Source organism: Staurois parvus, unplaced genomic scaffold (assembly GCF_062004578.1).
Source record: "Staurois parvus isolate SC_StPar_1 unplaced genomic scaffold, SC_StPar_1.0 ptg002353l, whole genome shotgun sequence".
Lineage (NCBI taxonomy): Eukaryota > Metazoa > Chordata > Amphibia > Anura > Ranidae > Staurois > Staurois parvus.
In genome coordinates, this window is record NW_028320149.1 from 36,792 (window position 1) to 52,352 (window position 15,561).

Sequence of the window (15,561 nt, forward strand, 5' to 3'; positions counted from 1 at the left end):
GTGCTTCCCTTCGGGCCCCTGGTTGTGCTTCCCTTCGGGCCCCTGGTTGTGCTTCCCTTCGGGCCCCTGGTTGTGCTTCCCTTCGGGCCCCTGGTTGTGCTTCCCTTCGGGCCCCTGGTTGTGCTTCCCTTCGGGCCCCTGGTTGTGCTTCCCTTCGGGCCCCTGGTTGTGCTTCCCTTCGGGCCCCTGGTTGTGCTTCCCTTCGGGCCCCTGGTTGTGCTTCCCTTCAGGCCCCTGGTTGTGCTTCCCTTCAGGCTCCTGGTTGTACTATCAGTGTCTTGGAGGAGTGAGAGATGGAGGTCCCTGGGCTATTGTATTGCAGTGAGCCTTTCCCTTCAGGCCCCTGGTTGTGCTTCCCTTCAGGCTCCTGGTTGTACTATCAGTGTCTTGGAGGAGTGAGAGATGGAGGTCCCTGGGCTATTGTATTGCAGTGAGCCTTTCCCTTCAGGCCCCTGGTTGTGCTTCCCTTCAGGCTCCTGGTTGGTACTATCAGTGTCTTGGAGGAGTGATAGACTGAGGTCCTTGGGCTGTTGTATCGGGGCAGCACAGTGGCTAAATGGTTGGCACTTCCGCCTTTTAGTACTAGGGTCATCGATTCAAATCCCAACCACGGTGCCACCTGCCTGGAGTTTGCATATTCTCCCTGTGCCTGCGTGGGTTTCCTCCAGGTACTCAGATTTCCTCCCACACTCCAAAGATATGCTGGTAGGTTAATTGACTCCTGTCTAAAATTGTCCCTAGTATGTGTATGTATGAATGTAAGTTAGGGACCTTAGATTGTACACCCCTTGAGGGTTAGGGACTGATGTGAATGTACAATATATGTTTATATGTAAAGCACAGTGTAAATTGACGGTGCTATATGAAAAAACAAAAAGAGGGCTCAGCGGCCTACTGAATTATCGTAAAAATATTTATTGAATTGATAAAAAAAGTAGGTATCATACTCACAATGGACATCTAAAACATAGGCACATCACAATGATCAAAGGTGTTCAATCCATATCGCATCTGAGTCCACAACGATGGAACCCTGGATGACCAACTGGCTGACCTGTTTCAAGGACTCAAACTCTTCCTCAGAGCACCTTTTGGGTTTAGTACCATTATTCTTGGACTGTCACTGGAAGGACTTTTTGTTGTTGATAATATTATACAGGATTTATATAGCGCCAACAGTTTGCTCAGCGCTTTACAATATAACGGGACAGAATACAGCAACAATACAGTTCAATACAAGAGAGTTAGGAGGGCCCTAATCCTGGGAGCTTACAATCTAAGATTGCACATGACTTTAATATGTACTATTTGTATACTAATGTTGATTTACAATATTTTTTTTAGCGCTGTTTGTGTACTTTTTTTAGTTGCTGTTTATAGATTTTTTTTGTTATTTAAAACAGCAGCTTGGTTTAACCACCTCCCGTCTGGCCGTTGTATATCAATGGCCGGACGGTGGCAGTGCAGGGGCGGGTGGCTGTTTATAAACGGCCTCCCCACCCCCTGCTTTTGCGTGCTCCCTGAGAGCGCGCAGCACCGCGGTCCAGTGCCCGCTGTGTCCTCCGGACACAGTGGAACACCGATCGTTGGACGGGACCTCTGTGTGAGGTCCCGATCATGTGATCACTGATTAGCCAATCACTTCTGGCATTGCTTACTACGTGTGAAATCTGTGAATGATCACAGAGGTCACATGGTACAAGGCTATTAACAACAGCCTTGTACCATGTGACAAGCTGTGACCAATCACAGCTCTCAGTAGTTCTCAATGGCTGCAAGAATGCAGCCAGAGAGAAGGAGAAATGATTGATTTTACAGCCTTTATGGGTGTAATAGCAATCCGTGTAAAAAAAAAAATAATAAAAAATCTTCATCACCCTCCACAAGTAGTAGTGTAACCATGGTGAAACTTTACTGCTAGGGTGACAGTATGTTAAAAAAATATATATATATATATATATATATATATATATATATATTTTCTAAAAATGTAAAAAAAATTGTTAAAATTTATGATTTTTGGTTATAAACTAATTTTGGGTTATTTGTTTTTTTGTTTTTTTTTTACTAAAAAGATAACGGAATACATTTTGGCCAAGATTTATGATGAAATATTTATTTGCAAAATTTTATAAGAAAAACACTTTTTTTTTTTTTTTTTTTCAAAATGTTTGCACTTTTTCATTTTACATAGCAAAAAAAAAATAAAAATCCCAGTGGTGAATAAATACCACCAAAATAAAGCTTTATCTGTCTAAAAAAAAATACTAAAAAATTCATATGGGTACAGTGTTGCATGACCGCGCAATTGTCATTCAAGGTGTGATAGTGCTGAAAGCTGAAAATTGGCCTGGACAGGAAGGGGGTGAAAGTGTCCGAACTTGAAGTGGTTAAATATTTAATTACTGGTTTAATCATTTTTTAATTTTATTTTCGTATACCAATATTTTTACCGTTTCTTGAGCACGGGGATGTAGGCTGGTTTCATCCTATATATTTTTAATATTTTATTGATTGATTTTTGGTAGTCCCATATTTACATATATTTTATGTACCACCTGGTTTTAATGTATTATTATACAGGATTTATATAGGATGTGCATGAGACATCGGCTTCAGTCAGGGGCGGACTGACCATTTGGAAACTCGGGCACCGCCTGAGGGCCCGGGGTCAGTAGGGGGCCCCATGAGATGCCCCTGGACCTTTTTCATAGGCTTTTTTGAGTTTGGGTAAGGACGCAGGGGCCCCATGATCCCCTATTGCCCGGGGGGCCCCATGATCCCCTATTGCCCGGGGGGCCCCATGATCCCCTATTGCCCGGGGGGCCCCATGATCCCCTATTGCCCGGGGGGCCCCATGATCCCCTATTGCCCGGGGGGCCCCATGATCCCCTATTGCCCGGGGGGCCCCATGATCCCCTATTGCCCGGGGGCCCCATGAGTTGTCAGGCTGCCCCTGGCTTCAGTGCATTAATGACGGATAGACCACGACTCGTCTAGTTTTTGCTCCTATATACAGTTTAGCTCTGTGATTTTCTAATACACATCAGAATAATGTCATCTTTTGTATTCCCACAGGAACAGTGACCGGCTAGGAAATGGAGTGCTGTACGCATCAGTGAATCCCGAGTACTTCAGTGCAGCAGAAAGTAAGTAGCTGCTGCCGTCATTTATGTAACTTGTGTTGTTCAGTTGCTGGCGCTGACTTTGTACCCAGAGCTATAGAAGAACGATTGTGGATCTCCAGATCATTCCTGACACCGTTTGACGTAGACATAACCAGGGGCGGACTGACCATTTGGAAACTTGGGCACTGCCCGAGGGCCCGGGGTCAGTAGGGGGCCCCATGAGATGCCCCTGGTACCTTTTTCATAGGCTTTTTTGAGTTTGGGCAAGGACACAGGGGCCCCATGATCCCCTATTGCCTGGGGGCCCCATGAGTTGTCAGTCCGCCCCTGGACATAGGTTGCTTCAGCTGATTTGGTTTGTTAGTTGCCAGATTGGAAATTCCAAAGCTTTGTTTTACTAGCTGAACAAGTTTTGGCACGATCCATCCCGATCACGTTGGTCATGAACCGGGGCAAAAAGAATATTCGTCTTCTGCCGAGACCGCAGTAGGTTCTAGTTCATAGCCTCATAACCTTCAATACCCCAGGTATGGTGAACAGTCTAACGGCACTATGCAATGGGAAAGAACTCCCATCCGTTCATCTTCTACATCAGGGGTCGCCAAACTTTGTAAACAAAGGGCCAGTTTACTATCCTTCAGACTTAGAAGGGGCCAGACTGTGGCCATTTGGAGTAGAAAAGTCAATGGGAAAAAAACAATTCCCCATCATTGGTGTCAGTGAGGGGAATAGCGCCCCATCATTGGTGTCAGTGAGGAGAATAGCGCCCCATCATTGGTGTCAGTGAGGGGAATAGCGCCCCATCATTGGTTTCAGTGGGGGGAATAGCGCCCCATCTTTGGTTTCAGTGGGGGGAATAGCGCCCCATCTTTGGTGTCAGTGAGGGGAATAGTGCCCCATTATTGGAATAGCGCCCCATCTTTGGTGTCAGTGGGAGGAATAGCGCCCCATCATTGGTGTCAGTGGGAGGAATAGCGCCCCATCATTGATGTCAGTGGGAGTAAGATTACCCATTAGTGTCAATGGGAGGAATAGCACCCCATCATTTGTCAGTGGGAGGAATAGCGCCCCATCATTGGTGTCGGTAAAATAGTGCCTCATCTTTGGTGTCAGTGGGAGGAATAGCACACCACCATTAGTGTCAATGGGAGGAATAGCGCCCCGTCATTGGTGTAAGTGGAATAGTTCCTCATCTTTTGGTGTCAGTGGGAGGAATAGTACCCCATCATTGGTGTCAGTGGGAGGATTAGTGCCCCATCATTAATGTCCGTGGAATAGTGCCACATCCTTGGTGTCTGTGGGGAAAAATAGCACCCCATCATTGGTGTCAGTGAGGGGAATAGCGCCCCATCATTGGTGTCAGGGAAATAGCGCCCCATCATTGGTTTCAGTGGGGGGACTAGCACCCCATCATTGGTGTCAGTGAGGGGACTAGCACCCCATCATTGGTGTCAGTGAGGGGACTAGCACCCCATCTTTGGTGTCAGTGAGGGGAATAGCGCGCCATCATTGGAGTAGCGCCCCATCTTTGGTGTCAGTGGGAGGAATAGCGCCCCATCATTGGTGTCAGTGGAATAGTGCCTCATCTTTCCTGTCAATGGGAGGAATAGCACCCCATCATTGGTGTCAGTGGGAGGAATTGCACCCCATCATTTGTCAGTGGGAGGAATAGTGCCCCCTCATTGGTGTCGGTGAAATAGTGCCTCATCTTTTGGTGTCAGTGGGAGAAATAGCACACCACCATTAGTGTCAATGGGAGGAATAGCGCCCCCTCATTGGTGTAAGTGGAATAGTTCCTCATCTTTGGTGTCAGTGGGAGGATTAGTGCCCCATCATTAATGTCAGTGGAATAGTGCCACATCCTTGGTGTCAATGGGAGGAATTGTGCCCCATTATTGGTGTCATTAGGCCCCTTTGTTGTCATTGTGAGGAATTCTGCCCCTTCATTGGTGTCAGTGGGTAGGATTATGTCCCATTGTTGGTATCAGTGGCTGAAAATGCTGCCCAAAGGGCCAGATAAAAGCAAGCAAAGGGCCGCATCTGGCCCTCGGACCACAGCTTGGAGACCACTGTTCTAGATAGTAAATCTGACTGATTTGAATACTGTAGGGGCCGCAGGGGAATGCTGCTACATGTTAGGAATTTTAATTTGCTATGCTGTAAACCTTATCAGGGAAGAAGAAATCCAAATACTAAATGAAAGAATTCCAGGTATGGATATTTTCCAGTTACGTTGGTCCAGCTTGGACCTTAGCTATGCATATACCCAACCTGTGGGATCTCTGTAGGCTGAAAGTCGCTCTATAGACACCACTAATACAACGATCTCCCCGAACGCTCAGGTCCCATGCCAAGCCACTGCCCTGCTGCCTTCTGAAATCAGGAGCTTGGCTGCTGGGCACGGGCACCATTTAGAGATGGCTGTGCATTTCCTCAAGGAATACAAAGCATTCTCAGATTAAAGGATGTGTGAATCGTGACCATCGCCGCCCTATTTCTCCAAGTTGTCTGATCAGAGAACTGTTTACATTCATTGAGAAAACCCCCCAAAAAATCTCTGAATGGCACCCGTGCCGATCAGTCAACCTCCTGTGTTCACAATGCAGCATTTCTGGCTGCAACCACGTTGAGTTAGGGGGCTAATGATTCATGTAGCATTGACTTCCTGAAATCCATCTGCCCTTAGCTCAGGCATGCAGGCAGGAGGGTGTGCTTAGCTGAGAAAGCCCCTCCTGAAGAGTCCTGGAATGTATAACATTATTAGCCTAGGCCAGAAACCAGGAAATAACTAAAGAAATGTAAAAAAACAAGTAAATATGATATACTTTGCTATCTATTTACTAATGCTAGCTGCAGAAGGATTAACAATAGTCCATGTTGATTGAGAGCATGGGTGGACTGACAACTCATGGGGCCCCCGGGCAATAGGGATCATGGGGGCCCCTATGTCCTTGCCCACACTCAAAGCACACCCAAAAAATCCTATTAATAAGGAAATGGGCATTTCATGGGGCCCCCTACTGACCCCGGGCCCTCGGGCAGTGCTCGAATGGTCAGTCCGCCCCTGCTTGAGAGTGAAGTTCTGCTTTAGCTACACCTTGGTCTTTTCAGTTTAGTTTGCATACCCATACCTTCATCAAGTAAGAAAACACATCACATCTCTAAAATGTACAATGTGTGTTTGGCGTTTTGAGTTGCACGTTATTTGAATAATTATGGGATATCTTTTTAAAACGAAGTAGGTGCCATTTGCATGTGGTCTCGGTGCGGTTACTGTGTGTCAGATACGACACGTGGGAATTGTACTGTTCTTGATGTACAAAGTCATGCTTGCTCTAAAGAATGGCTCTTTGTAAATACTAGAGAGATCTGTGTTGGTTACACCAGTCATCCTAGAGGAATTATCCCAAATTCTAACTGTGGAGTTGGCCCCGCCAGCATCACAAGTCTCAGATAAAGTGGAGCTCCACCCAAAAGGGGAAGTTTCGCTTTAATGCTTTGTCCCCCGCTCACCATTAAGGGTTGGCACCTTTGGGGAACGGGTACCCGAATTTGACAGGTACCCACCACCCAGGCGAGCGGAAGTTGTGTGTCCCCCTCCCCGTAGTCTTCTGGGACACGACAGGTTCCAGAAGACTACGGGGCCATTTACAAAGCGTAGCGTTTTCCACGCCGCAAGCTGTCACAGCCGGCTGCCCACATTGAAGATGCCGGCGTCAGGGAGAGAAGATGGCCGGTGAAACCAGCCATGGTGAGGACGCCGCTGGACCGAGGGACAGGTAAATGGATGTATTTTAAAAGTCAGCAGCTACAGTTTTTGTAGCTGATGACTTATTTTTTTTTCAGCTGGAACGCCTCTTTAAAGTGTTCCTAAACCCCATATCTGGTCTCCCCGGACCCCGCCTTCGCTGTATCCGCTCTCCCCGGACCCCGCCTTCGCTGTATCCGCTCTCCCCGGACCCCGCCTTCGCTGTATCCGCTCTCCCCGGACCCCGCCTTCGCTGTATCCGCTCTCCCCGGACCCCGCCTTCGCTGTATCCGCTCTCCCCGGACCCCGCCTTCGCTGTATCCGCTCTCCCCGGACCCCGCCTTCGCTGTATCCGCTCTCCCCGGACCCCGCCTTCGCTGTATCCGCTCTCCCCGGACCCCGCCTTCGCTGTATCCGCTCTCCCCGGACCCCGCCTTCGCTGTATCCGCTCTCCCCGGACCCCGCCTTCGCTGTATCCGCTCTCCCCGGACCCCGCCTTCGCTGTATCCGCTCTCCCCGGACCCCGCCTTCGCTGTATCCGCTCTCCCCGGACCCCGCCTTCGCTGTATCCGCTCTCCCCGGACCCCGCCTTCGCTGTATCCGCTCTCCCCGGACCCCGCCTTCGCTGTATCCGCTCTCCCCGGACCCCGCCTTCGCTGTATCCGCTCTCCCCGGACCCCGCCTTCGCTGTATCCGCTCTCCCCGGACCCCGCCTTCGCTGTATCCGCTCTCCCCGGACCCCGCCTTCGCTGTATCCGCTCTCCCCGGACCCCGCCTTCGCTGTATCCGCTCTCCCCGGACCCCGCCTTCGCTGTATCCGCTCTCCCCGGACCCCGCCTTCGCTGTATCCGCTCTCCCCGGACCCCGCCTTCGCTGTATCCGCTCTCCCCGGACCCCGCCTTCGCTGTATCCGCTCTCCCCGGACCCCGCCTTCGCTGTATCCGCTCTCCCCGGACCCCGCCTTCGCTGTATCCGCTCTCCCCGGACCCCGCCTTCGCTGTATCCGCTCTCCCCGGACCCCGCCTTCGCTGTATCCGCTCTCCCCGGACCCCGCCTTCGCTGTATCCGCTCTCCCCGGACCCCGCCTTCGCTGTATCCGCTCTCCCCGGACCCCGCCTTCGCTGTATCCGCTCTCCCCGGACCCCGCCTTCGCTGTATCCGCTCTCCCCGGACCCCGCCTTCGCTGTATCCGCTCTCCCCGGACCCCGCCTTCGCTGTATCCGCTCTCCCCGGACCCCGCCTTCGCTGTATCCGCTCTCCCCGGACCCCGCCTTCGCTGTATCCGCTCTCCCCGGACCCCGCCTTCGCTGTATCCGCTCTCCCCGGACCCCGCCTTCGCTGTATCCGCTCTCCCCGGACCCCGCCTTCGCTGTATCCGCTCTCCCCGGACCCCGCCTTCGCTGTATCCGCTCTCCCCGGACCCCGCCTTCGCTGTATCCGCTCTCCCCGGACCCCGCCTTCGCTGTATCCGCTCTCCCCGGACCCCGCCTTCGCTGTATCCGCTCTCCCCGGACCCCGCCTTCGCTGTATCCGCTCTCCCCGGACCCCGCCTTCGCTGTATCCGCTCTCCCCGGACCCCGCCTTCGCTGTATCCGCTCTCCCCGGACCCCGCCTTCGCTGTATCCGCTCTCCCCGGACCCCGCCTTCGCTGTATCCGCTCTCCCCGGACCCCGCCTTCGCTGTATCCGCTCTCCCCGGACCCCGCCTTCGCTGTATCCGCTCTCCCCGGACCCCGCCTTCGCTGTATCCGCTCTCCCCGGACCCCGCCTTCGCTGTATCCGCTCTCCCCGGACCCCGCCTTCGCTGTATCTGGTCTCCCACAGTACACACGACATGGAAAGGGTGCATTGTCATGTCTTGCATTTTTATTCTGCCTAGCTAAAAAAAAAGAAAAGCAAAAAAGACAAATCGCTGCAAAAAACGTGTAGAAAACCACAAAACAAACTGCGAAAAGCACTGCGAAACGGACAAAAAGCAAACTACATAGGTGTTAACGAAGCCTAAGGGCAGATGATTCATGTAGCAGTTACATCCCAGGATCCAACTGCCCTTAGCTCAGGCATTGCAGACTAGAGGGTTAGCGTAGCTGAGCAGGCCCCTCCTCCCTTTTAAAGATTCCTGGGATGTATGACATCATCTGCCTAGGCTGGAAACCAGGAAATAACTAAAGAAATGTAAAAGCAAACGTTTAAAACAAGTAAATATAATGCGCTTTTCTATCTACTAATGCTAGCAGCATAAGGAATGAAAATAGTCGGTGTTGAGCGACGTTTCAATTGAAGCTGCAAAGGCAAGCGGCCCACGGCAGTGCGCACAAATTTTACCCCACGTTGCGTTCGATGGGCAGTACCACCTGCTAAATGCTCCTCCATCGCAGATCGCTCCTCCGAAGAGCAGCGAATTGCCATCTGTAGGCACAGGCAGCTTCATTTGACGGGCTTGCTTTATTGCAGTGATCTCCCTAACAGGTAAATGTTCTACGTTTTCATTTCTGCAAATCAGATACTGAAATAAATCTGAAAGCTGACTACTCGTTTACGGGAAATTATCTGCCATCATGTACAGACCTTCGCCAGCGCTTTCACTGAGATTTTACAAATCTGTATTTAACTCATGTGCGGTCTCACCTAGAGGCATGTCGTTAAAATGCCATCCATATCATTTTCCTGACAATTTATAATTTTGTCTCCGTTCTGCCAGCATCTGTCTCATACAGTGTCTAGGCCGCTCTTTGTGCGGAATGACAATTTACGTTCTTTTCTCCAAAATGCTTACTCTGACACCCAGATGAGGGGGATTTATAATGGCAGATTTGAGCTTTTTAAAATTCTTGGAGTCATTTAAAGCCGTCTATTTGGGTAGAGTGGAGCAGAAGGAGCGATGTTACTTGGCGGTTGTAGAACTTTGTTACTTCTGCCTCTAAGGTGGATTTATTTGCAAACGTGCTTTTTAAATTTACAGGAAAGAAAATCTGGGGGGTTGGAGTGCGGCGGGGCACCTTGCACTCCGGTAGCTTGAATGTATAGAACAATTTGTAGAGGCACAATGTACACTGAATGGTATTGAGCTGCTTTCAGCTGGGGGTTGCTGTGCTCTGCGTATTGCTCACCTCTTGGATAGAAATACTGCTGGTTGTTGCAGGAATCCCGTATACCAGAGGCCTCCAAACGTTTCAGTATGAGTTGGCTCTTACATCCAGCAGAGCCTACCAGAATACTCACTTTCAGGAGTACCCATCAGAGTCCCCCCCCCCCCCCCTTAGGTCCAGGCGGGGCCCTATCAGAGTTACCCCCCTTAGATCCAGGAAGCCCCATCGGAGCTCCCCCCCTTAAATCCAGGAGGGGCCCCATCGGAGTTCCCCTCCTTAGATCCAGGAGGGGCCCCATCGGAGTTGTCCCCTTTAGATCCAGGAGGACCCCATCGGAGTCCACCCCCCCCTTAGATCCAGACGGGGCCCTATCGGAGTTTCCCCCCTTAGATCCAGACAGGGCCTTATCGGAGTTCCCCCCCTTAGATCCAGGCAGGGCCCTATCGGAGTTCCCCCCCCTTAGATCCAGGCAGGGCCCTATCGGAGTTCCCCCCCTTAGATCCAGGAGGGGCCTCATCGGAGTTCCCCCCCTTAGATCCAGGCGGGGCCCTATCGGAGTTCGCCCCCTTAGATCAAGGCGGGGCCCTATCGGAGTTCGCCCCCTTAGATCAAGGCGGGGCCCTATCGGAGTTTCCCTCCCTTAGATCCAGGTGGGGCCCTATCGGAGTTCCCCCCCCTTATATCCAGGCGGGGCCCCATCGGAGTTCCCCCCCTTAGATCCAGAAGGGGCCCCATCAGAGTTCTCCCCCTGAGATCCAGGAGGGACCCCATCAGCGTCCCGTCCCGTCCCCCTTAGATCCAGGCGGGGCCCTATCGGAGTTCCCCCCTTAGATCCAGGTGGGGCCCTATCGGAGTTCCCCCCTTAGATCCAGGCGGGGCCCTATCGGAGTTCCCCCCTTAGATCCAGGCGGGGCCCTATCGGAGTTCCCCCCTTAGATCCAGGCGGGGCCCTATCGGAGTTCCCCCCTTAGATCCAGGCGGGGCCCTATCGGAGTTCCCCCCCTTAGATCCAGGCGGGGCCCTATCGGAGTTCCCCCCCTTAGATCCTGGAGGGGCCCCATCGGAGTTCCCCCCCTTAGATCCTGGAGGGGCCCCATCGGAGTTCCCCCCCTTAGATCCTGGAGGGGCCCCATCTGAGTTCCCCCCCTTAGATCCTGGAGGGGCCCCATCTGAGTTCCCCCCCTTAGATCCTGGAGGGGCCCCATCGGAGTTCCCCCCTTAGATCCTGGAGGGGCCCCATCGGAGTTCCCCCCTTAGATCCTGGAGGGGCCCCATCGGAGTTCCCCCCTTAGGATCCTGGAGGGGCCCCATCGGAGTTCCCCCCTTAGATTCAGGATGGGCCACCCATCGGAGTTCCCCCCTTAGATTCAGGAGGGGTACCCATCAGAGTTCCCCCCTTAGATCCAGGAGGGCCCCCATCGAAGTTCCCTTCCTTAGATCCAGGAGGTGCCCCATCGGAGTTCCCCCCCTTAGATCCAGGTGGGGCCCCATCGGAGCCCCCCCCCGTAGATCCAGGGGGTGCCCCATCGGAGTTCCCCCCCCTAGATCCAGGGGATGCCCCATCGGAGTTCCCCCCCTAGATCCAGGGGGTGCCCCATTGGAGTTCCCCCCTAGATCCAGGGGGTGCACCATCGGAGTTCCCCCCCCTTAGATCTAGGGGGGCCCCATCGGCGTTCCCCTTCCTTAGATCTAGGGGGGCCCCATCGGAGTTCCCCTTCCTTAGATCTAGGGGGGCCCCATCGGAGTTTCCCTTCCTTAGATCTAGGGGGGCCCCATCGGAGTTCCCCTTCCTTAGATCCAGGGGGAGCCCCATCGAAGTTCCCCCCCTTAGATCCAGGTGGGGTCCCATTGGAGTCCCCCCCCCTTAGGTTTAGGAGGGGCCCCATCGGAGTTTCCCCCACCCCTTAGATCCAGGAAGGGCCCCATTGGAGTTCCCCCCCTTAGATCCAGGAGGGGCCCCATCGGAGTTCCCCCCCCCCTTTGACCCAGGAGGGGCCCCATCGGAGTTCCCCCCCCCCTTAGACCCAGGAGGGGCCCCATCGGAGTTCCCCCCCCTTAGACCCAGAAGGGGCCCCATCGGAGTTTCCCCCCCCCCTAGACCCAGGAGGGGCCCCATCGGAGTTCCCCCCCCCCCCCCTAGACCCAGGAGGGGCCCCATCGGAGTCCCCCCCCCCCCCCCCCTAGACCCAGGAGGGGCCCCATCGGAGTTTCCCCCCCTTAGATCCAGGAGGGGTCCCATCGGAGTTCCCCTCCACCCCCCTTAGATCCAGGAGGGGCTTATGGGGAGTCGTCGTCCCCTTTAGATCCAAGAAGTCTTGTCAGACCCTCCCCTTAGATCCAAGGATGTCCATTAGGGGAACTGGGGGGCAGTGGATACTCCGGTCTCCATGTTGCAAAACACAGACCACTGCCAGCCAGTTGTATTTTCACGGACAGTTGCTGAGGGATGGATACATTTCTGCAGCAGGTCGGATGTGGCCCACAGCCCATAATGTGGAGACCCCTATCTTACACCATAGGTAGAGTCTTGACTGATTGGGGTCCTTTCACACCGGCTTTCTGATTGAAAGCTTCATGCAAGTCTATGGGAAAGTGGATTCAAACAGACATGCACCTGTTTTCATCCATTTTACCTCTGAGTCTCTCCAGGAAAAAGAAATGGGAACACTCTTCTGTTTTTCTGGACTTTATTGTGACTGATCTGAGGAAATTTAATGTAGCTGGATGCAAGTCCATTTTTATCTGGTCACCCATAGATCCAACATGGATCTGCAAAGGTCCAGTTCCAAAATGCAGGAAAGAAAGAAACAACTGAACGGGCACACCTATTCTGTTCCAATTCAGCAGGGTATCTGTTAATGGTTCAAATCCAATAGAAAACTTATTTAAGGAGTCCAAATGGACATACGCCAACTTACTATGTTATAGTGTGGTCTCAATGGTCCAATTGACTTCCACTATACAAACTGCTCATGGTTTCCATCTGAATGGACCGAATGCTGCCTATGTGAAAGGACCCTTATTCTGTATAAAAAGTTCAGCATGTCTCTTTTACTAATTCCAGGGAAACCTTTGAAACCCAATGTTCCGTATTGTTTGTCAAGCTAGTGAGGTTAATAAGCAGCTCACAAAGGATGGACTCCACAGAGTCTGATGCTTTTAATAAGTGAGCCACTCCTTCTGGAGGAATTTGTGGTAGCACACAGCAGAAGGTAACTCCAGATGCACCGAGACCCTGGAGCTGTCTCCATAAAAGAAAAATCTTTTCACATTCATATTAATTACCCAACCAGCACATTCTGAAAGCTTGTTGTTCTTTCCCCTGTTTATCCCGTAATTACTTTCCACCTGGGTTCTGGTTTTCCTGAGCCTCAGGGAGATTTAATCTCTTGAAGAATTTACTCTTCTCCTTCTGTGTCATATCTCCTTAAATCTTCAGGGTTTGGATGGGTCAGCATCGCCAATTTACTTCCATCCATCCATCTCTTCCCACAGATCAGTTTATTTTTTTTTACCTGCTACTGTATATCTCCTGCTGTTCCTATACATTACTTTAGATTAAACTGTGTGCTTTTTAGGATATCACAGCTTCCCAAAGTAAATATTTTGTTGTTTTTAAAATGGCTTCCTGCTTACATACTGCAGTTGTTACTCCTATAGGCATCTGCAAAACTTGTGTTTAAAGGTGAACTCCGGGGAAAGTAAAAATGGTCCTTGAAGCACAGATAAGGGGGCACTATTCATCTTGCTAATACCAATAATTGGGCACTTTTCCTCCCACTGACACCAATGATAGGGGACTATTCCTCCCACTGACACCAGTGATGAGGCATTATTCCTCCCACTGACACCACTGATTGGGGCACTAGTCCTCTCGCTGATACCAATGATGGGGCACTATTCCTCCCACTGACACCACTGATTGGGGCACTATTCCTCTCACTGACACCACTGTTTGGGGCACTATTTCCCACTGATTGGGGCACTATTCCTTTCGCTGAAACCAATGATGGGGCACTATAGCTCCCACTGATTGGGGCACTATTTCCTCACGCTGATATCAATGATGGGGCACTATTTCTCCCACTGACACCACTGATTGGGGCACTATTCCTCCCACTGACACCACTAATTGGGGCACTATTCCTCTCGCTGACACAGGTGATGGGGCACTATTCCTCTAGCTGACACCAGTGATGGGGCACTATTCCTCTCGCTGACACCAGTGATGGGGCACTATTCCTCTCACTGACACCAGTGATGGGGCACTATTCCTCCCACTAATTCCATTGACAGGGCACTATTCCTCCCGCTAACACCACTGATTGGGGCATTATTCCTCCCACTGACACCACTGATTGGGGCACTATTCCTCCCACTGACACCACTGATTGGGGCACTATTCCTCCCACGAATTCCAATGATGGGGCACTATTCCTCCTCCCACTGCCCACAGTGTTACATAATTTTTTTACCCCCAATGACCACTTAGCCTGAGGCATTGTTGATGGTGGGGCATTTTTTTCTACTCCCACTCGTCACTGTCCAATATTCCTCCCTCAAAGTCTAAAAAACAGTAAATGGCCCATTGTTTAGAAAATTTGGAGACCTCTGGGTTAAATGCTCTTTTAGGTCTAGGGCGGGGGTCCTCAAATAAGGGGCCAGTTTACTGTCCTTCAGTCTTTAGGCAGGGTCAGACTGTTGACAGTTGGAGTAGAAGATGCCCCACCATTGGTTTTAGTGGGAGGAATAGTACCCCATTGTTGGTATCCGTGAAAGCAATAATGCACATCATTGGTGTCGGTTGGAGAAATAGTTTCCAGAGCACCAGATAAGGCAAGCAAAGGGACGCAGTTTTGCAGACCAACTTGTATAGGGGAACAAGAAAAGTGCTTTTACTTGCTCCTCAGCTCCCACCGGCTCCCCCTGTGCTGCAAAACATCCTTTCCTCTGTGCTCTGGCAGTTGTAGGTCCTCTTGGCATCTTCAAGTCCAGTGCAGGGTCCAATGCCCTGCATTGGATGTGAGTATTCCGAGGAACAGTCCACTGCTGAAGCGTAGGGGAGCCCTAGTCACTTCAGAGGATCTGGTAAGTAAAACTGCTTTTCCCCTCCCCTGGAGTTAAATGACCATTTAACTTGCTGTTCCAGGGTAGCCCCAATGCAAGGGATCGTTTTTAAATTTCTTTGAGTTGGGTTTAGTTCTGTATTTCTCAGACATGTTCATCTTGAGTAATCAACTGATTCAGCACCTATAAGGAATCTAGGAAGAAGGGATCTACTAGCCCTTTTGTCTGCCTGCCAGAGACCTATATATACAGACATCATGGCTTTAACTTTTTGTAGCCAGTGATGCTGGTGCACCATCATATCTTAAAGGTACAGTACAGGACACAGGCTGAGAACTCCTAGATCCTGGGTTATAGGTGGGTACCTTCAGGTGATTGGACACTTGCAAGTTTTTAAGGCAGTGCCTCCTGGGCATCCGCCCCTCTAACCCCACCCTACTCTGTGAGTCCTTGGTATCCGCCCCTCTAACCCCACCCTACTCTGTGAGTCCTTGGCATCTGCCCCTCTAACCCCACCCTACTCTGTGAGT

The 15,561-nt window shown here is 51.5% G+C and overlaps 1 protein-coding gene across 1 annotated transcript in view; it reads left to right on the forward strand.

Annotated features, from left to right (window-relative positions):
• The window catches only part of LOC149431203 (insulin-like growth factor 1 receptor), a gene marked incomplete at its 5' end in the record, with an annotated part of 78,522 nt that overhangs the window by 36,604 nt on the left and 26,357 nt on the right, over positions 1-15,561 (forward strand). Inside the window, one exon of the mRNA XM_089665794.1 lies at positions 3,079-3,149. Within this exon, the coding sequence (XP_089521920.1) occupies positions 3,079-3,149 (71 nt within the window). The remainder of the gene's footprint in view (positions 1-3,078; positions 3,150-15,561) is intronic.